This window comes from Bicyclus anynana, chromosome 16, assembly GCF_947172395.1.
Source record: "Bicyclus anynana chromosome 16, ilBicAnyn1.1, whole genome shotgun sequence".
In the NCBI taxonomy this organism is placed as follows: domain Eukaryota; kingdom Metazoa; phylum Arthropoda; class Insecta; order Lepidoptera; family Nymphalidae; genus Bicyclus; species Bicyclus anynana.
The window spans coordinates 7,689,439-7,711,713 of record NC_069098.1 but is presented as its reverse complement, the minus strand read 5'-3'; the positions used below and the strand labels follow the sequence as shown (position 1 = coordinate 7,711,713).

The 22,275-nt window shown below is 34.1% G+C and overlaps 1 protein-coding gene across 6 annotated transcripts in view; it reads right to left on the bottom strand.

Annotated features, from left to right (window-relative positions):
• LOC112053924 (glycogen synthase kinase-3 beta) overlaps positions 1–22,275 on the bottom strand; it is a 61,837-nt gene that overhangs the window by 12,579 nt on the left and 26,983 nt on the right. For 3 of the 6 annotated variants that reach the window (XM_024093543.2, XM_024093544.2, XM_024093541.2), the window contains exons 2-4: positions 11,606–11,796; positions 6,124–6,207; positions 5,890–5,949 (exon numbers count right to left, since the gene is read on the bottom strand). In XM_024093543.2, the coding sequence (XP_023949311.1) occupies positions 5,890–5,949; positions 6,124–6,207; positions 11,606–11,796 (335 nt within the window). Of the gene's footprint in view, positions 1–5,889; positions 5,950–6,123; positions 6,208–11,605; positions 11,797–22,180; positions 22,244–22,275 lie in introns of all 6 variants that reach the window. The other 3 variants (XM_024093538.2, XM_024093540.2, XM_024093547.2) reach the window with 3 other exon arrangements.

Below are 22,275 nucleotides of genomic sequence, written 5' to 3'. Positions count from 1 at the left end.
TTTGTGTTGTCTGGGAAGCGTTTTTGGTCCTGAACACGATATGTGAATGTAACGTAGCTACTATTGAGCTGTAGCCATTGACTTCGGTCGAACTTTTCCCCTTTTCTGTGAGTTTTTCCAAGCTGTATGTTTAATTTACTTGTGAAAACGGCTAACTGTAGTAACAGTAGTTCCAGAGATCCGTGAGAACAGAGTGACATTTTTCTCAATCAATCTAAATTTTTAACCGTCTGTATAAGTTTTCTGAGTATACTCGTTCCTCTGTGGCAACATAACTTCCAGACTGTGATTTTAAATAGAAAGCTAGAGCAAATGTTTGTTATATCTAAATATGATAAAAATTGGCTAAGACAATTCGTAGAGATCAGCAATTTTCTATTATAAAGAAAAACATTTTTAAAACCTAAAATCAAAATTATTGAGTATCAGGAGAAAATCAATACTTTAAATTTTATTCTATGTATCCTACAAATATTTAGTGTCTACACTGTCATGGTAGTAAGTACGAGTATTGTAAATAGATATAAGGAATTACCATTATGACTAAAACAACATTGACAAGCGTCGGAAACAGCGATGTATTCACGGTTGTATTAAAGATTGCGCCTTTCGTCATCACAAAGCGTAGCATACCATCCATCATATCACCCAAACCACAACAATTCAGTGAATTATAAGAGATTGATTAGTTAACAAGTCCGTCCAAAAAGGTTACAGAATGTAATAAAAGGAGACGAACGCACTGTCTGGATGCGTACATCCCTCAGACTAATTGAAATGAAATGAATTTTTGTGTAGTCGAATGGTGTAAAAACGGGCAAAACTTTCTAGTTTAGTATAAGATATATTCCTCAGAAAATGAAAGACCATTTCGTTTGTGAATTTCGATGCGATACCCAATAGCTTATATAATTAGTCTGAGGTAAGTACATACAGATACAGAAAGCTCTGGAAAGATAAAGATGCCTTCAAGTTTGGACACAGGGGCGCGATTATTTTAATGAATTTGTAGCTATAATGCGTTTGTTTAAAAAATCAAAATGAAAAGTACCTACTTTATTCAAGGATTTCATTCATTTCATGATTAGCGCTAGAGAAAAGTTATAATATTGCTTGAATAAATGACAGAGTGCCCCTGTATTAATAGTATTATTATAATTATGTATATTCTGCAAGCATAACCAAATTTGGCATTACCAGACAGGAAGAACAATGTCTTCAAGTCTGCATAGTGAGCACGTCAGCTCACTTTAACCGTTTGACTCTTTCCTCAGTTAATAGCCCGGAGGCTAGTAGATTGGGATGTGTCATGCCTTATTAAATGCAGTGTTTGGATTTAAAAACCGCAAACTTGAATTCAACCGTGTGATGGGTGTCCGAAAAATGTATCGACGCATCAAAAGAACCACTGTCATAATTAGTGTAACTTAAGTTCGACTTTGTTTTGTTTTGTTAAAATTTTTGATGAATATCTAAAATTATATAAAAAAAAATCAAGTAAATATATACTAATTCATTATTACCACATTAGTACACGTTACGAGAATTCACTAGAAGAGTAATAGATAATAATTATAACTAATGAAATGTATAAATGTTGAAGTAGCAAGAAAACTACTTGTTATTGATATTGAATAAAAATTCTGAGTTGTATAATCGTCATAAATAGCAGTATAAGAGCGCTAATAAACATTATACAGCTGAGCTGGTCTGCTGGATGGCTATTCGGTCATTCGGTAGCTATCAAAAATTTAAAGCCGTAAAACTCAACATTACGTTCTATTGCTCTTTCACTGAATGATGGAATATATATATATATATATTTTTTTTTTTTGTATTTTAGTCAATGAGTAGGCGAACCTAATAAGATTTTATAACTCTAGTAACATTATTCAACGATGGTAACGATACTATACTATTTATACGAATCAAATCAAGACAAATTTTTGCATACAATTTGTCATGATCATTATAAGCCAATGGACGTTCACATCTGGACATAGGCCAGTAAGGACTTCTAATCACCATGATCTTCAGGCACATGCATCCAGTGGCTCCCTCTTACCCGCTTGATTTTATCTGGGGGGGGGGGGTCGACCAACACTGAGATATCCAGTAGGCGGTCGGCATTCCAACACCTTGAAACCTTCGGCTCTTCGAACTATATACCTCTCGCTCATTGCCTCTTGAGCGATGTTGAAAAGTTTGGTTATTCTGCGGATTTGCTTATTACTGATTCGATCACACAAAGACACTCAGAGCGTAGCTCGCTCGCTGAATGATTCTAAACCTTTCTATTACAATTTGCCTATGATAACCATTCTAAAAAAAAGTAAAGTATTCCTTACAGAAGGACAGAAACATAAGTTTTAAACTGTAATCCAGCTTTGATTTTATTGACAAAATCTACACTAACGCGAGCGAGGCCGCGCACAACAGCTAGTGGCCTAACATTTCAATGACATGATAACAAAAAAATCTCACGATCCAACCGCAATTTGAATAGGGAAAACATCAAGACATAAAAACGAGCAACAACACTCAGCGTTCTATTTTTTGTACACAAATAAAAACATAGGACATGTTAACGCGAAGAACTATTTTAAATTAACGCGTGGACAATAATAGGCTAACAGATCAAATTGGCTCACGTCCAAAGGTTTTGACATGAACTAAGGATAAAATCTTGACCTTGAACTGCTAACATAACGCGATTTAGTTATAAGATTATTTATTATTTGGACGACATACAAGGTTCTTTTTACATACTCGTAGTTCTAAATAAAATCGTCTACATTTTATTTATTCAAGGCCAACGGATGTGTCAACGCTTCATTCCCGGTATAATACAAATGGTATAAAGTAAGTATACAATTGTTAATCTGATGAATAAATTATTGCGTAAAGATTCGAAAACGAGATGGACTAAATATTTCACAGCCCAACCTTAGATCACATAGGCGCATAGGCTATCCAACGAGGCAGAGAAGATTACCTTCACACCTACTGAAAAATATCGGATGAGTTCCATTCCCATATCTTCGATATCAATAGAACTCGCACCTACATAGCGTAACTTCAATTCTTATAACCATGTCTAGGGTATGGAACTCCCTTTCCGAATCTGTGAATCCTGATTCTTACAACATGAGCATAAATCATAATAAAATACTGTGTAATTGTTAATAATAACAGGTATCACTGACGGGAAAAGACCAAGGGGCCGCTCACCAATACGTTGGACTAACCAACTAAAAGAGGATAGAAAGGCGAATTTCGTTAGCAAAAAGCCACCAACAGAAGCCGGTGAAAAACGAGGCCCCGCAGGAAGTTGGGATCTTACCAGGAAAACGATCTTCAGAAATGAATGGTATAATAATAATTAACAAGATATTGTATTGTATCTTATGCACGTACTACCTTTGCCATCAAATGAAATCGTAGTCAAGCGCGGTACTAATTCATATAAAAAAGATACCTAGAAAATGCTTATTCACAATTGTTTCGAAGTTTAGAGATACCTAAATAGTACGTAGCAGTAAGCAAGGACGCCGGAAGGCCGTTCCGCACATTAGCGGTTCGAATCAAAAACATTTGGTGCGAGTCGACTGGATATCAACCATAGGGATGCCACATTCTGAATCACAGCGGATTTACAGGAATAAGTTTCCACTGGTACTAAGCATAGTTCATTTGAGCTTATATGTAAATTATCAACTTATTTTCGTATGTATACGTATATGCTTAGCTGCTATCACGCCTATGGAGAAACTTTCGAGTTAAAGATACCAATATTTAAGGGAAAAAACGGAAGCTTGGAAGAGCATTCCCAACCTTGCAGCAAGTAATGCGTATAAGGAAAGAGGAACTAAATAAAACTATTTTAACGGTCCACTACAGGGCTAGGCATCCATAGAGGAACACGCCACCATGCTGCTCAAATGAGGGTTGGAGGAGTTAGGGTGATAATGTTTCTCCAAAGATCACTATTACTCGTAGATATTAATGAAAATGACCGGATCCGACGGCTTAACCTGCTCTCAGAGGCACGGGGTAGGTATACTACCACCACCAACTTCCCAATATACTTAATTTAGTTTCAATTCCCCAAAAAAAAAAACAATATCAATTTCTCGCCAGTTTCAAAATTGAAACTGTTGTTTTTTTTTTAAAAAGAAAATGAACATATATCGATGCGAGCGATTTATTTAAATTCAGTGAAGATGAAACCTACGGTGGAACTTTGCCTAGAAAGTGCCTAATCACTTTTGACATGTTTAACTTTTGATATCCATGATGTAGGTGTGAAGGAAAAACGGAAGCTGTAATAGCATTCCATATTTTCGCAGTAAGTCATAACGATAATCCAAAACGTTCTGTGCGCATCCAATAGACATCGTCTGTGCAGGTTAAAGCAATTCCTATCGCTTCTATCTACACTAATATTCTCAGACCAATTACCGTAGGACCTGCTTCGTTAGACGCTACCCCTTTTTCAAAAGAGTATGAACATGATCAAACGTGTTTATACAAACTGCATCTATATTAGAATCGATATATTATTGAGTCAAAATTACAAGTATGTGTGTATTAGATTGGTGTTAAATATTCTCAATGTGTGAATTTACCTTGTCCCCCTCAAAAACCGTCAGCAATATTGTAAGTGAATTTGGGTGTGATACAAGTCCAAAGGTAATATATCTGAACTAATATTATAAAGAGGAAATATTTGATTGTTTATATGTTTGTTTGCATTAAATAGGCTCCGCAACTACTAAATCGATTTAAAAATTCTTTTATTACTGGGAATACACACTATCACCATAGGTGAGCAGCATAGGCTGTATTTTATCCTCCTATTTCTACGGGAACGGGAACTACGCGAGTGAAATCGCGTGGCGTCAGCTAGTGTTTAAGTAATCATGAACTTGCTATTTAATTTATGTAACCAAGTGCTTACCTACTTCTCATATACTGTCTTTTAACATATAGATAATATTCATTAAAATCAGATGAATACATATTCTACTTTATAATCAGTGAAATATACTGGTTAACCTATTTACTAAGTAAATAAGTAAACCTACAATAACTTGTACAATAATTTTGTGAAACAAGTACAACAATAATGTCTTATAATAATAATTAAATATTCGTAGAAATAATCTGTTGCAAATGACTATTTATAGTGCTTTATTCAAAGCAGAGTGCAATGATGAAAATAAAAACTTAAAACATCAAAAAATAAATGAAAATTAAAAACAAAACGCAAGCAAAATCTGATGTACGAACGAAAAATGTGACAATGATTGTTCTGAGCTTAAATGGAATCAAAACAAAACAAAAGCTCTCGATGACATGATCAACTCGCGTTTGATTATTAAGTTGCATCAACACACAACTGCAAAAACGCTTTATAAGGTCACCGACCGATATTTTATGATAATTCATTTTTATAAGGCCAAGCGCGCACATTAGAATCTTTATGCTATATTTGGCGTGTGCCATTTACCTACCGGTTCGTAAATTACGACTCAAACACGATAAATTTCGCAACTATAGTGCCTAGAAAAGATGTTATCCCCCGTGTTCAATTTTTATTCAATAATACTAAAATACGTCAGATTGCAAAATTTTCAAAAATTAAATTAAATTTTTTTTTTTCAATAATTGTTGTTTTTAAATTACAGAATTAGATTATTAGGTTTAGATAAGGTAATTGAAAATTACTATCACTGATTATTTATTTAGGCTAATGTGCGGCCAAGCTTCAGGGCACGAGCAAAAAATGTATTAAATATTACATATTACGTAAATCGGTAACCCTAGCCAGAGTCCTAGATGTGCGTTAGCACTAGCTTAAAATATTTTATTTGTTTTTGCACATACTGCGACTTCTAGAGACTGCATTGCATTTAGCAGAGAGCTAACCGCTTCGGGCACTGCCACCTTTCCCCAAATAAAACATACAAATTACATACACTGATTAACTGAACTATTAGCATTACATATAGGTAAATAGGTATAGACAAATTAAAAAAAAATATAGATATTTGAACTAAAATCAAAACAAATAGTAGTACTTGTTATTGGTAAGTGCACATCTGTATGATAGTAATTTACCTTTTCTCCGCTTGAGTAAAAGAAGTATTTCAATTTGACAATATTACAGTGCTCCAGCCGTCGCATGATTTGCAGTTCTCGATTCTGTAAAAATGGAAACAAATTAAACAATTAGAGCATCATCATCATCATTGACAACCCATATTCAGGTTACAGTTGAGCACGAGTCTCCTCGCAGAATGAGAGGGGTAAGGCTAATAATCCACCACGCTGGCCTAATGCAAATTGGCAGACTTTACACACCTATATAATTGAGAAAATTGTCAGGTATGTAGGTTTCCTCACGATGTTTTTCCGTCACCGTTTGAGACACAACTGAAATGTTGATGGTGCATGCCCTGGACCAGATTCGAACCTGCGCCCTCCGAATCGAAGGCAGAGGTCATATCCACTGGGCTATCACGGCTCCCTCATAATTAAAATTACATATTATAATCATGTATTTGTAATTTGTAATTAGAAATTTAGTATTTGTCACAATATGGCTCTCGTAGTTTAAGTGCACTAAAAACTTTATTAGAAATCTTGCATTTAACACACACTAAATCAACATAATATACTCGTTAATATATCTATCCATAAAATAAGATTGAATTTATGACGCTCATATTTTCATAAATCGTTTTAAATTATTACACCTAATCCAATTAATATTTTTCTGACAATCTAACAGCTTGCTAGCTAATATTAAAAAATGCTGCATTTATACGAGTTTTAAACAGGTTATTCCCCGGAATCCTGAAATGTTTAGTCGGAAATGAAAAATTATGTTTGTTACTTAGGTCTATCATTAAGAAAGCTATTTTTTTTTGTATATAAGTCTCTCAGTAAATCCTACGCGCTTGCATTGATGCCTTTATTTCCACTAAGGAGAGGAAACACGAACAGATAATGTTGAGAGCATGTTGAGAGGGAACGCAATTTGCTCGCCTCTACTATTACCTAAGCTCAGATTAATCTTTTTTTTTTCATTCGTTGGCTAATTAGCGGTTGACTGCGATTTCACGTTAGGTAACAACGCAGTCTAATTTGGTATCAAGTTAACATAGGAGGACTAATACATTGTATTTTTAAGAAATACAGATTAAAAAGTACATGGAACAAATACAGTTTAGTTACCTATTATTATTATCGTAAAGCCCTATCTAATTTTGGACTGGACTGGTGTAAACTATTTATGTAGATGTTCTTTGTAGCTACGACCGGAGAATAACCACAAAAACATCTAAAATTTAAAATCAATCTAGAAAATAAATTAGAAAATTGCTGGGAATTTTCCCCTAAAACTTGTCTCATCTAGATCTAACCAAAATCTATTCTAGAATTTCCAGTAATGATTAGTTTTATAATGTCGTCACTGATCATCATTATGATCAACGTCATTATCAGGAGGTCAATTAAATAGTTCTCAGACCAAACCCTCAATAGTGATTATTCTAACGAAGACTCCTATGGATGGATGTACTCTCAGAGGCAAGCGTAAGATCACCAACGTCCCGACTCCGAATAGCTATGAAATTTTTTTTTGTGGGAAAAATACTTAATATAAATTAATGGTAATGGTCGGTCTGTTCAACCGTCTAAACCACAGAACGGATTTTAATTTTTTTTTTTTAATGAATATCTGAATAGAGATGAATCAATCCCTGGACTACAAACCTTGCATATTACCTTTTGCCGCACAATACCCACAGAAGGGGGTTTGTAGTTTGTATGAAAGCCTTTTTACACGAACTACCGGATTAAATATAAAACAATGTGATTATTACTAAAGCCAAACTCGATGTGCCATGTTTATCAAAAAACAAATTAAAAACGAGGTTATAAATCGCTAGTAATTTTACACCCAATAATTAATTAAACTTGTTCCTAAATTAATAAGCTTAGAACAATTAGGTATATTTGATTCTTTTCATAAACTACTCTCCTCCCAACTTGTATCAATAACGAGGTTATTAAAAGTTGTTACTGACTATAGTCCACAACTTTAGGTTTTTTACACAACAATAATACTACTCAAAAAGGTTCTTTTAAGCGACACTTTTCGTTTCGATTCACATACATTTTATTTTTAATAATAAGCTTTACGGCTCTGGGTTCTAGCCCTTTTGAGTCCGGATTCACATACAATAAATTAATTATCACGGACCAATTATAGAAAGACCTGCCCCGCAAGACGTTACCTCTCTGTCAAACAACCAACGATCTAACGCGTGTATACTTATATCGTATCGATGTTTCATTGTTGTAATCGTTTTCGTCGACTGATAAAACTCCCTAATCATTCCGGCTTGTGTAGTAAGTAGTTCAATGGCATGAAAAATGGTCAACAACTTCTAATTCACTAAAAGATGACGTGACGTTCGTTTTCAATTTCACCTGATGGTAAGCGATGATGCAATCTAAGATTTTTTTTTTTTATTGTTTACAAGTTAGCCCTTGACTACAATCTCACCTGATGGTAAGTGATGATGTAGTCTTAGATGGAAGCGGGCTAACTTGTAAGGAGGAGGATGAAAATCCACACCCCTTTCGGTTACGGCATCGTACCGGAACGCTAAATCGCTCGGCGGTACGTCTTTGCCGGTAGGGTGGTAACTAGCCACGGCCGAAGCCTTCCACCAGTCAGACCTGGTCCAATTAAGAAAACCTCAATCAGCCCAGTCGGGAATCCAACCCAGGACCTCCTTCTTGTAAATCCACCGCGCATACCACTGCGCCACGGAGGTCATCAAAAACATAATTATAATAAATAATAAATTTGTAATAAAAACAATATCTAAAAGAAAAATAGATACTATTCTTCTAACGAACGAACAAACAGCAAAACATCGATCCATTAATTTAATATTCTGTGTACAGATTATATTATTCTTGTTAAATATTTTATTATTTATTTTTGTTAAATATTATCGATGACTGAGTTTACCTCGTACCCTTCAATAAACGACAGACAATTTTGTTGCTGCATTTGGGTGCGATCCATTTCCATTTCTAATTCCTCTATGTTAAATATATAGAGTTTGCACAAAAACAATACAAACGACATAAAAAGAACCCAAGCAGACATGAGTCACAAACCATTATGAAAAATAAAGATATTGAGTTTTATGGGTATTAAATGTGCATTTATAAAATTAAATTATAACTTTAATTATTTTATAAATGTCGTATTTTCATATCAAAAGAAGAAAGAAGTTGTAATTAAAACGGTGATTTCTTTTATTTGAATGTGAATTTAACCTTTCATTTATTGCAGAATTACCATATAGTATGATAATTTTTTTGATTTTGTATTAAGAAGTGAAAGAAGATTTGACATTTGACAGTTCACACTTCACAGCACAGAACACTACTTTATTTGCTGTCTATGACTAATACTCCTACTTATATATCAGTATTCGTTAATGATTCGTTAACTAAATCCAGTCTGTCGTGCGTATTTTCTTCCCTTGTAATTTTTGTTATTTCGTTTTGTTCTCGTTTCGTTGTTATTGTTAATTATAGTTTATTTGTTGTTTGTTTACTGTTTTTACCCGACTGCAAGAAGGGTTATGTTTTTCGCGCGTATCTTGTATGTATGTATGTAATATTCTTTATTACCTCATATCTTCCAAACCGTTGAACGGATTTACGTAATTCAGATAACGTTAGATTTGTTTTAATAACCCAAGTGTTCTTAGATAGGTGAAATTAGAAAAAAAAACCAACAAGACGACTGTGAGACGCTATAGAATCGGGGTGAAGTTTTTTTTTTGTGAATATTGCAACATGCGAATCAAATTCAAGGGATTTTTGTGAGAATTTCAAAATAGTATATCATGGCCATGTTAAAAAAACTACAATTAGGAAAACGTTATTTATTAATTCTAATATTAATTAAGTCTATACATAATACGCGAGGCGGACGACTATAAGGTGCGAGGTTTATGAAGTGTAGTTATAAAACACCTAAAATAGACTAAAAGAAATATATTGATTATAAAAATCAAGTGCGAGTCGGATTCGGCCACCGAGGGTTGCGTAGATTTTTTGAATATTTACTTAATTTCGGTTGGACTTAGGTATACATTATCGTACTTTGTAACAAACGTAACCAATAAATCCGAAATTCACCATCTATCGTAACTAAAAAGTGTGAAATAAATTAATTAATTAAACAAATATAAAAACCCGGCATAAATGATATAAAAATTGATCAAACTAAAGTCGGGACCTAATAAAAAATGTAGACGAAAATCATTCTATTCAATATAATAGGTCCCGACTGTTTTCTAATTGTTTTCTACACTTCTGGACTGAGCTTTTTTTTTCTTTTCAGTTTTTTTATCATTTATGCAGTCGGGTTTTTTATCAGTTTAATTAATTAATTTTATTTAGTTTAGTACGAAAATTAGTGAACCGGAACATGGTACTAGCATGAGCAGTTATTCCGCGTTGCTATTGTTTCCGTCACCAAAAAAGAAACGTACGAATCAATCACCCTTATCGTCCTCCGAGAAAACCGTTTTGATTAATGTGTTTAAATATGTCGAGGAAACCTTATGCTTGCTTCTACATAATAAAGAAACAAAACTATAAGAGTTCTTTATTGCCTACGGAACCCTTAATATAAGTGAAGCATTATCGGTTTGATAAATAACAGGATATATTATATAGGAATATAGAATTAAAAAAATATTTGTTTATCACAGGAAGTTTTATGAAATATTCGTAAATAATGATAAAATGTTGAGCACCCCTGAGTCAGCTGTTTTTGTTTGTTTACATAGTTTAAAATACCTACTCAATTTGACTATAGCTGTTTTTTTACTGTTGCTTAATTAATAGTTAAACAGCTTCATTAAACCAACAACAGTCAAAATGTCCTACAAATTGCGTGGTACATTGTCTCGTTTCGACGCTCAGAAATTTTCATTACCTGGTAACCCAGTAAGCTACCAAAGTCAATAATATTCGTAAATAAAAAAGTTGATCGTCTCATCAAGATGAAGCTACTCACGGAAAATTAACTAGATAGTAATCACTTGTCCACGGATCCTGGGTTAATAGGTACAAAATACGTTTTCCTTAATTTATAATTTGTATATTGATCAACATTGATGATTGTGAAATGTGTACAAATATATTTGTTTATATAATTGACGGCCTCCGTGGCGCAGTGGTATGAGTGGTGGATTTACAAGACTGAGGTCCTGGGTTCGATCCCCGTCTGGGCCGATTGAGATTTTCTTAATTGGTCCAGGTCTGGCTGGTGGGAGGCTTCAGCCGTGGCTAGTTACCACCCTACCGGCAAAGACGTACCGCCAAGCGATTTAGCGTTCCGGTACGATGACGTGTAGAAACCGAAAGGAGTGTGGATTTTCATCCTCCTCCTAACAAGGTAGCCCGCTTCCATCTTAGATTGCATCATCACTTACCATCAGGTGAGATTGTAGTCAAGGGCTAAATTGTAAAGAATAAAAAAAAAATTATAACGTACCTTAAACCTTTTGTCCTGGAGCACTTTCTTGATGGCAATGAGCTCGCCGGTGTCGCATAGTTTGGCCTGGTAGACGACGCCGAAGCTGCCGTTGCCGATGAGCTTCATGTCCGCATAGCTCACCTCCTGCGGCCTGTCGGGGCCTTGCCCCGGCGTCGCTACCACAGTCGTCACCTTCGAGCCGTCCTTGCCTGGAAAGTAAACATTTTCCATACAATATCTATAAGGTTTCTCAGCTGACCCGGTGGAATTCGAACCACCTAAAATTGTCGAAATATTTTAAACTATGATATATACTAATATATTACGATTTTTTTTTAAATAAACAAAATGTTAGGACTCATTAAATTCAATTATTCAATATAATTGTTCGTTTATTACTATTTATTTATTATGTAGATATAGTTGTCTTTATTAGTTTAACACAGGATATAATCAAAAGCACTTTTTGTAGATAGGATTCCTTTTAATATAATTATAATGAAACTGAATACTATGTAAGAGTATATGTATTTATGTCAACTACTTTATGCTCCCAGTAGATTTAGGGTACACACCTACGCAATTTACAGAAGTTTTTACGACAGTTATTTGCAACTTACGATGGCTTCTTATCTCAATATATAAATGTGAAAGGTCATTCATCACGAAATTTCAAAGTTTGCTTGACGTACAAAGATAAAATTTGGCAGGGAGTTTATAGTCAGTAGATATCCACAAAGAACGGCCGGATTAAGGAGGTCTAAGGGTGGATGAAGTCGCGGGCGTCCGCTAGTAACAAATTATTACGCTGCGCTATCTCCCGAGACATCCGCATGTCTCCAACTGAGTGACAGTGATAACAGAAATTATTTCATTCGAAAGTTATTATCTAATGGCGATTACGCAGAGTTATATATATTCGAAAGTATTATTATCGTAATTAATTAATTGATAACCAAGAATTACAAAATGACAATGACTTTTTAAATATAAATATAATTGTGTAGTTCTTTTGTTGCTATTTCGTAATTTAGTTTATATGCAAGACTCAATCACAACATCCGTTTTCCTAATAGACAAAATTCTTTCATTGCGGATTATTTAGAGAAGATCGCCAATATCTTCGTAGTGTCGTAATCGTAAAGAACGCAGTGTATTTATGTTTTCTGTATTGTTTTTTGTTTGTTGTTATTATCTATAAGTTATATATTGCAAAGACTATATTATATGTAAGATCCCCTAAAACTAAAAAAAGTCTTTAATTCATGCACCCTTAGGAAAAACACGTAATACTGTAGTAATATTCTCGAGATACAACTCACGATACGACGTCATCATATGCAAGCGTCGTGTGTACTCGTAAATCCTTAAAATATTTTAGAACTTCTACTTCTTAGTCTAAGTTTATCTTATGACGCTGAAAACAAGTAAATATTAAAATTTAAATGTATCGCTTACAATAAGTGATGTATGAGTACTTATCGCATAAAAATATCTGTACACGTATGACCCACCTTAAAGCGCTACTAAGTATAGTATGTATTAGCAATACATCGCGTACGTCGAGATACTCCAATTATCACATCTGACTTAGCAATAGGTATTAATATTTTGTTTGTTTACTATATATACTAATCTATCAATATATAAAAATGTAACAGTACATGGTTCGATGTATTGTTTGATGTCTTTTATAATAGCAACAATAATTATGTAAGGTTGATTTTGAGAGTTGGGTCTAACTTTATATGTATTACCCGTTTTGCATGTGCAAAAAGTAAAGAAGGTATTAAAAAGCACACCACGACATATCACGAGACGAAAAAATAAATTATATCGACCAATAGCGGCACAATCGAAAATATTATCTCTCATATATTCATTCATGGTACTGAGACGATAGGAAAGAGACAGCGATATTTCAACTCCGCCGCTATTGGTCGACAATATGTATTTTTTCATCACGATTACGAACGAATATGTCGTTGACGGTTTAAATTGTGGTATATAATACCTACTTGTTGATGTATATGAATACTATGGTAGGTAATCTATGAATTGTCTTTTAGTCTAAATAAAGAATTAAACTCTATTAAATATCTTTCGTAGTCGTAGAGGTTTACTTTACTTAACAACATATGAAAATAGCAACTTCACATGAAAAATACTTAATCATGATTCCCTCATGTAAACGTAGAATCTATATTCTAACCAAACAATAGAGTAATCAAACGCACGAATGTTTATGGTACTATAGGGCTAATTTTATATTATGACTCGACTATAAAGATCCTATTTATATCTACAGTGTTTTTATTACCTGAAAAGGTTTACCTTCTAAAATAAAAACACAGGTACAGGTTTTCAGATGCATGGTATACATTACATTCATAAATTATTCAAAAATCGATAAAACTGTTTCGTAGACCAAACTCTCTAGCAGGAATTTTATTACCATTTACCCTATCTACGCAGCTATACTAAATTTTTTAACTAGCCATGACCAAGCTACCGGTCTTTATAATCATTGTCTGATCTACCTGAGCTGGGAATTTAACCCGGATCAACTGCGATTAAAAAAGACGCCATATTGCTTCCAGAATGTAGGTTAAGATAAAGAACTTGTGACATTTGCAAAGGTTTATAGCATTTCGGCATTCGAACTGGGGCAAGGTGCGCCCCAATTTGCTCATCCCCGTACCGCACGCTCCCCGATAGCCACACAGACATAAACCTTGTTAGTAGGTTATACCCATAAAAAAACAAAACATACAAGATCAACGATACTGTGTTAAATAATAAATGTGAAAGAAATAAATTATAGCCCAGGATCCGTGGAGCATTTTTACAATTGATCAAGTTACTATCAAGTTAATTTTCTTTGAGTAGCTTCATCTTACCGGCAGTTTTCCTAAGGACATAATATTGCCACTATAATATTGCATTGTACAACTTTATGCAACCTCACCCCATTTTATTGACAATATTATTGTCGTGCGTGCGCGTGCGGATAGCTTTGTACATTTCCAATCCTCCAAATTTTAATTAGCAAAATTTAAAAATATAGTTAACTACTATGTTGTAGCATTTTTTAAATAAAAACTATCAATATAGTAAAGATTATGGATAGTTGATCGTTCCACGCACGCTCAACATTTTTATTTGCGAAAATTCTTGATTCTGGTAGCTAACTGGGTTACCAGGCAAATTTCTGAGCGTCGAAACGAGATAATATTACCCCCTACAATACCACAAACTGACTCCGTATAATTATTAGTTTAGATAATCCTACTCCTTTGCCCCTAATTTACGCTTTAGTTAGCAAATCATTTTGCAGATTAAAAGCCCGTCACACGTTACTTTGCATAGAAAGAGTATAAAAGGCTATTTTTAAACTCATTAAGAAAGACAAAACGTACCTATTTTGTTTTGTTGCATTTGCAAACGCAATAGCACATTATGCAGATCCGTTGGGTTGTTTATGTTTAAATCACTCTATTTAAAGCCTGGGGAAGTTTGTGTAACTAAAATAAACGGTTTGTTAAATGTTAAGATTTTGAGGAAGGTATTTAGATTTCAGTGGCGTGCACCTTATAGATGTAAAAATGCACTGCATATTCTGAGGTTTAATTACGAGTAATTAAATCTCAGAAGAAGGAATATATTTTATACTAGCGGACGCTCGCAACTTCGTCCTCGTGGAATTCAGTTTTTCACATATCCCGCGGGAACCATGAATTTTTCGAGATGGAAAGTAGCCTGTGTGTTAATCCTGAATAAAATCTATTTTCATCCTAAATTTCAGCCAAATCGCTTCAGTAGCTTCAGTAAAAATTTTTGTGATAATAACCAGAATTGATGAACTTAGTAGCATCAACTTTTTTCAACGGTATATTAAAGCTTGTACAAACAATTACGTGAAATAAATTTTAAATCCTTCCACCACTTTTATAAACCAATTACGTTTATCGCATTACTTTGGTTAAATTACTGTTTTATTTTACTTATATAAACGAAGACAAGAAACAAAATAAAAGAGAAAACCAGCCTTTACTGTAAAATGAAAAAAAAACCGTGAACACGTGCTCAAGAAAATTACAATTGAAATGGCGCTGACGTGATATTTTTTCTTTTGTTTTACACAAAACTTTCCAAAGACCCACGTTTTATAATTTAAGAATAAAGAAAATTTGGACACAATCAAAGTACAAGTTACAAAATCTCTTTCACAGGTTTTGCAACGTGTCACGCAAAAGGGCTTTTATTTTTAAATATAAATTAACCCTCTTAATTGATATACTACATGTATGTACCAACATAAAGTGTTTCACTCAAAAAGGCTTTGAAATCTATAAATATACGGGCGGGTCGCAGAGCACCAGGGTTCTATAAATACACGAGTAGTATGTAAGAGTAGGTACATACTATTCATCACTCTGTCGGCTACGTTGTTACTACAAGCGATAGCGTTCCGATACGATAAACGGATTAAGGTTTGTCGTACCTCTAGATTAATGCGCTACCATCTGTGATATTATATCACCAAAATATTAGCATTTGTGAGCCGTTTGTTTATAAATAATAAGCCAACTTTTATCTAAAGATTTGTTCGAAAAAAAAATATGCAGAGAATGATGTTGAGGATCACTATAAAATCTTTTTAACAAAAAAATTGAACCGACTTCAAAATCACATAAATAAACTAAAAAGCGCAAAATAACATCATATGTGCTACCTTCTAACCACTTTGAAGGCGGTGCCAAGCCAGTGATGTATTAATTAAAAGCCGTTTCTGAAAGAACCACGGGAAAGAACTGTCTTTAAAAAAGTTTATGATTTAATCGGCTTTAGTTAATGCATCACTGTGTTGGCACCGCCTTCAAAATGTGTCCTAGCATTTAATTTTCATAAAAATTAAATGGGGCCAATGTATGAAAGTATACTCTTTCAAAAAAAAGGATTTTTAAAATTGGTTAAAAAATGACGAAGTTATGCGGTAACAAACATTCAAAAAAACATACGCGTTGAATTGAAAACCTCATTTTTTTTAAGTCGATTAAATATGAGACAAATAAGGCACTGACCTACAGAAGTCGTAAAAATAATAAAGAACATTAGCTATCAAACAGTACAATGATAAACAAGAACATAAAACCTTTGCGTAAACAGAAATTGCCTTGATTCGCCACTTAAACGAAACTTTTCATTCAATCTTAGTTTTTAAAACTTATTCGTGATATTCATTATTATTTTTTGTTTAGACTTAAATACATAGCCACAGCTAATAATAAATATTGAATCTAATCTCAAGTCATAATATTGCAATTATGAAATTAAAAAATATAGGTGTTATAGATTATTCACATGCATATTGTAATAAATTAAAAAGTTATTTTATAACACTGCTCTTTGTATGGAAAGTGTGTTATAAGTTAGAGCTATGGGTGGATAAATATAGCCTATGACACTCGCAAATAACGTGGCTGTCTAGTGGTAAAAGAATTTTCGTAATCAGTTCAATAGATTCAGAGATTTCCGCACACAACACAACCATAATAATATTACCTCTATAAAATATGAATACACTTAAATGTATTTATTGAAACACTCTCCCAAAATTACAAAAATATAAATTTGTAGAGTCATAAATGATACGTAAAACGTTATTGACAAGTCAAACCTAATTTTGCAATACAGCTCATAATTCAAATCATATTGTAAGTTTTTTCATTGGTCACAGTAGGCAATAGAATCAAACTTGGTCATACGTAAATCATGTTCTTGGGTCAAATACAACTTATGCGTCGCTTCTTTTATTTCAAGGTAACGCAATGATATTAAAAGAATAAGTTATTCAAAAACTAGTGTTCTTCTTATCGCGTTGTTCCTGGCAGACAGTGAAAGCGCTACTATTGGAATTTAGAATAGTCCATAGTTTTAGATTCGAGCAAAATCGTATGTCTTATTTGAATCTTTAAACAACATGTTTCAATACCAAATAGAGACCATGATTCAATAGCAAATAGAAATGTATAACATGAATAAAAACAACTGTCACGAGGGTGGTTTTCTATGAACTTGGTTTCCACTAACTAATATAATATAGTTACTTTGAACATATCACACACCGTGTAATTGACAGCATAACCTATATTATGCTGTCGTTTAAACGGTGATTGTTTGTGGTGGTAAATGTCGAAGAAAAGACCACAGCGTAGTGCTACAAGTACCTCGATTACAGGTGGTATTAACATTCACTGTTTATATTATTGTGGAGGAGGGTATCAGAGTTGGTAATAATAAAAGGGTATTTGACGACTTGAACACAGTTGTTTGTTAGGCAGCGTAGAGACCGTCACGCTGCCAGTCTCGTTACTACGTTCTTTTGGCATACTGAACAGATCTTTTAAACCTACTCCCAAGGTCCTGGGACGTGCTCGAGGTGTTTCCTCTACCACAAAATAACAAGATACAATAACAGATACAATCACTGTCGCTGCTACGCGACGAGTCACAGAAGATCTCCAAGTCGATGATCAGATCAACATAGAGAGACAGGCACCGTGTCTTCTATAATGCCGTTCACATTGGCCAAGGACCGTATACGATGGAGGCAGTGAGATTACACGTTATTGGAGTATACGTATCTCGGTCAAAAAAGGATGGACGAAAAGATAGAAGGAAAGAAAGGGAAAATGTCTCATCCAAAGAATGATACATTTTCCCTTTCTTCCTTTCTCACTCTCAATACCCTTACACCATTTTGACATTTAACACGACAAAAGCAAAATGTCGGGTTTAATCCGTTCAAAATTTCAACTAAACTGAACCAAATAACGTATCTAAAGTGTGGCGAGAAGGAACGTAACATACATGCACTTTTACACATAAACTTTCGCCTTTATAATATTTGTGTGACGTATCCTTATTACATCACAGAATATAATGATAATTTTAATGATATGATATGAAAAACATTGTACACAAAGGCGGGTATCAGGTCGAAGATTAGGTAACCTTTTGTAGCCATAAAGGGAATGAAGTACATTAGATAAACACGATGATAAACAAGGGTGTATAGCGCTTGAGCTTGCGTCAACATTCATCGAGACTAGTTCAGGGCGCGGCGTGAAGCTTTCTGTCAGGCTTTGATGGATATATTGACCATGTGGATACTATTAGTTTGGAATCAATCGATACGTAAGTATAACTACTAGAACTAGATACGATAGATAGATACTAGAGCGAGCCTGCGTAGCCAGATCTACTCCATTATATGAAGGCTGAAGCCTGAAAGTTCGTCAGCCCATACTATAATAATATGTAACTAAAGTACAGTAGTATAGTAGTAGGCCTATACCCAGTGAGGGATTTTTAACATAATTATTAAGTACTATACTAACATACGTAACAATTATAACCTTCTAACACTCATTTAAGAACAAACAATTGTAAAAAAAATGTACACGCAATTTTGTTAAATATTAATAAACTAACACACTAAACACAAGTACTATAGGATAAATAAATTTAAAATAACTATGTAATTTATTGTTAAGAAGTAATAAAGGCTTTGATTGATTGAAAGTACAGTAGCCAATTATGTAGTTTTGAAAAGTAGCAGGATTCAGGAGTCCAAATTCTCAATATGAAACGTAATTTTTTGATATTTATTTCTCTTTATTATGTTACATAGGTGCATTTAAATATTAAAATACCTACTTAAGTTATATAATGACTATTTATATTCTTATTTTAGTGTTTTGCATTTGCAGAAATTTACATAGGTGGGTATTTAAGTTAAGATGAGTAATTTACCTTAATTTAATAACTAAGTACTGTTTAAATTTTACAAACTATATTCTTATATGTATACTAAATATTAATACTCCTGATAAAGCGATATACGCGGAATATTCTAGACCAAGAGACACCAATCATCGCAGTTCTATCTGTAATGGACCACTACGGAACACAGCTTTGTAGTAAAGGGGATTTAGAGCTTAGACCCGCCACGGTGCTCTAATGCGGAATGACGTATTTGTACATCAAAATAATATGACGAAACGACTGCCCAAATTCAGAAATACTAACCTAATATGTACCTTCTAAATCTCCAAATCGCTTAATGTCAGCCACTGACAAGTAATCTTACATGATTATGAAACACGGCTAAAACTCACGTGATATTACGTCGGAGTATGCCCGACTAGTTTCGAACCCATACGGGGCCCTTAGTCATGAGCTGGTTCTTGCATCGCGGCACGATCCAAACTGATCTGATCTGATCTGATCGTGTTTCATAATCAATTAATATGAATAACACTCACGATAGTTTAAATTCTAAAAAAAAATAATCTTACATGTTTGCAGCGCCAATTGTTTGACAACCGATGACCAATCATCGTGTGGTGGTCGTGATGTGCATGACATCATGCCGATCGCGACCAATTCCCGACCAGTTTTATCGGACGTCAAGCCGTTAGCGCTGCAGGCATGTGAGATTACTTGATCGTCAGTGGGTGGCAAAACATAGAAATTTGAAATTCGGCAGGAAGGTAGTTTATAATTAGAAGACGTCCACTAAGAACTGATTATGCGGAGGCCCGCAAAGTTTATATAAATCGAGGGTACCTACCTAGAATTTACATTAGCGATTTTTAATCGTCGTCGTCATCGTCATCAACACATATTCGGCTCACTGCTGAGCTCGAGTCTCCTCTGAGAATGAGAGGGGTAAGGCCAATAGTCCACCACATTGGCCCAATGCGGATTGGCAGACTTTAATTCTCTGGTATGCAGGTTTCCTCACGATGTTTTCCTTCACCGATTGAGACACGTGATATTTGATTTCTTAAAATGCACACAACAGAAAAGTTGGAGGAGCATGCCCCGGACCGGATTCGAACCCACACCCTCCGGAATCGAAGGCAGAGGTCATATCCACTGGGCTATCACGGGATTTTTAATGACAAGGGAATAATCCAATGTAAAATCAAGTTGACGATACAATTAAAGGAGAAACTGTAAAAGAAAACGAAACGACGAAATTTTGATGAATGCGTGCCATCCGTAAGTGCGACCTTTTTTAAAGTGAGGGCACGGTTTTGACCTGCAAAGTGGAGACCTCGGGTAAGTACGTACTTTCGCAACAGGAAAAAATATCATCTAAGATCATAATAGCAACATATAAAATCCATTTATGTGAATTAACGTGAACAGTTAAATACCTATCAATAGGTATAAAGTATGTTTTGCTATTCATTTTACACATTTTAAAAATTTATAACATACAATATTTATGGAAATTAATCCTTAGAAGCTTCTAGTCAATCTAACGTAATCATATTTGTATCATTAATACGTAAAACACTAGCGTACGTCACAACTTTGACCGTGTTGAGTTAGTTTTTATTTTTAATTTCACCCGCGTGATTCCTACTGGATATTTCTAGGGAAACATAGGAATACGAGTATAAATAGCACTCGGGGGTAGCTTACCATCACGTACCAGTTTTAGAGCCTATTCAATGCAAACAAACATACAAATAAAAAAATCAAATCTTTATATAATTACACATAGCCATCAGAGAACGGCTGACAACAAAGCGAAAAGGTTTCTTTACACGAACCATTTGAGGCCACTTTTGTCTACTTAATAACTCAAAATCTATTTAACATGAAACATGAAAGGACCTAGACAGAATCTGCTCTAGACGTAAAAAATATTTTTTGCAAGTATCTTTATTAATAATTTTTGTCGTTTTTAAATTCTTTTTGTACTGTTTTAAGGATTTTAATTGCTGGTAAAAACTAGCAAATTCAAATCTTGAGCTTCAATGAATTCTAACGACAAACATTTTTGATATTTAATTTGGCTCCCATTTTCACATCCACATTTTGATAGGACCTATCTTTCAGCAACTTGTGAAGGCAATTCATCCAATATTATTCCTGCTTACCTACACATGTTTTTAATAGTTACAATTACTAAGGCTATATCATTTTAAATTACTTCAATAAGAAGGCGCACAATCATTCCCAAATAACGTATGTAGGTATCTATTGTGATTAATAAATAAAAATCGAGATGGGCAACAGAGTAATATTTTCATACGAGTAATTATTTAGTAATTTTTACGTTACCTAAGTTAACCAATATACGGGTTAATACTAAAAATGTAAACACTACAAAATCATAAACACTGACACTCACATGACCAAAATTTCTAATTATTATGAATACGAAATAATGATGATGATGAGAAATGTTTGCTATTAAATATTATAATGAAATAGAAATTAGAGTGGTAGGGTCTACAATAAAGGACATCACGCAAAATAGGGCTAACTTCTCATAGTCATGTAATTAATAAAACCTTGTAATGTGTTTCTACAACATACTCGTAACTCTGACATGGGATTAGGATATTATATGAGAGGAAAAATAAATTACTTAAACTTTTATGAACTGTGAATGATGTCCTTTGATAAAAACAAAACAAAATAGTGTAATGTCATGAAGATGTGAAAAAAAAAACTATCATCTATGTATACAGCCGAGCTAAAGGATGTGCCACATCTAGCACTTACGATGCGAGGCGGCAGATTTCTTTTCCGAAGCCAGCTCGGTCTTTTTAGGTGTATCCACTTCACCTGTGCGTCGCGGGCAAAATACAAAAGCAACA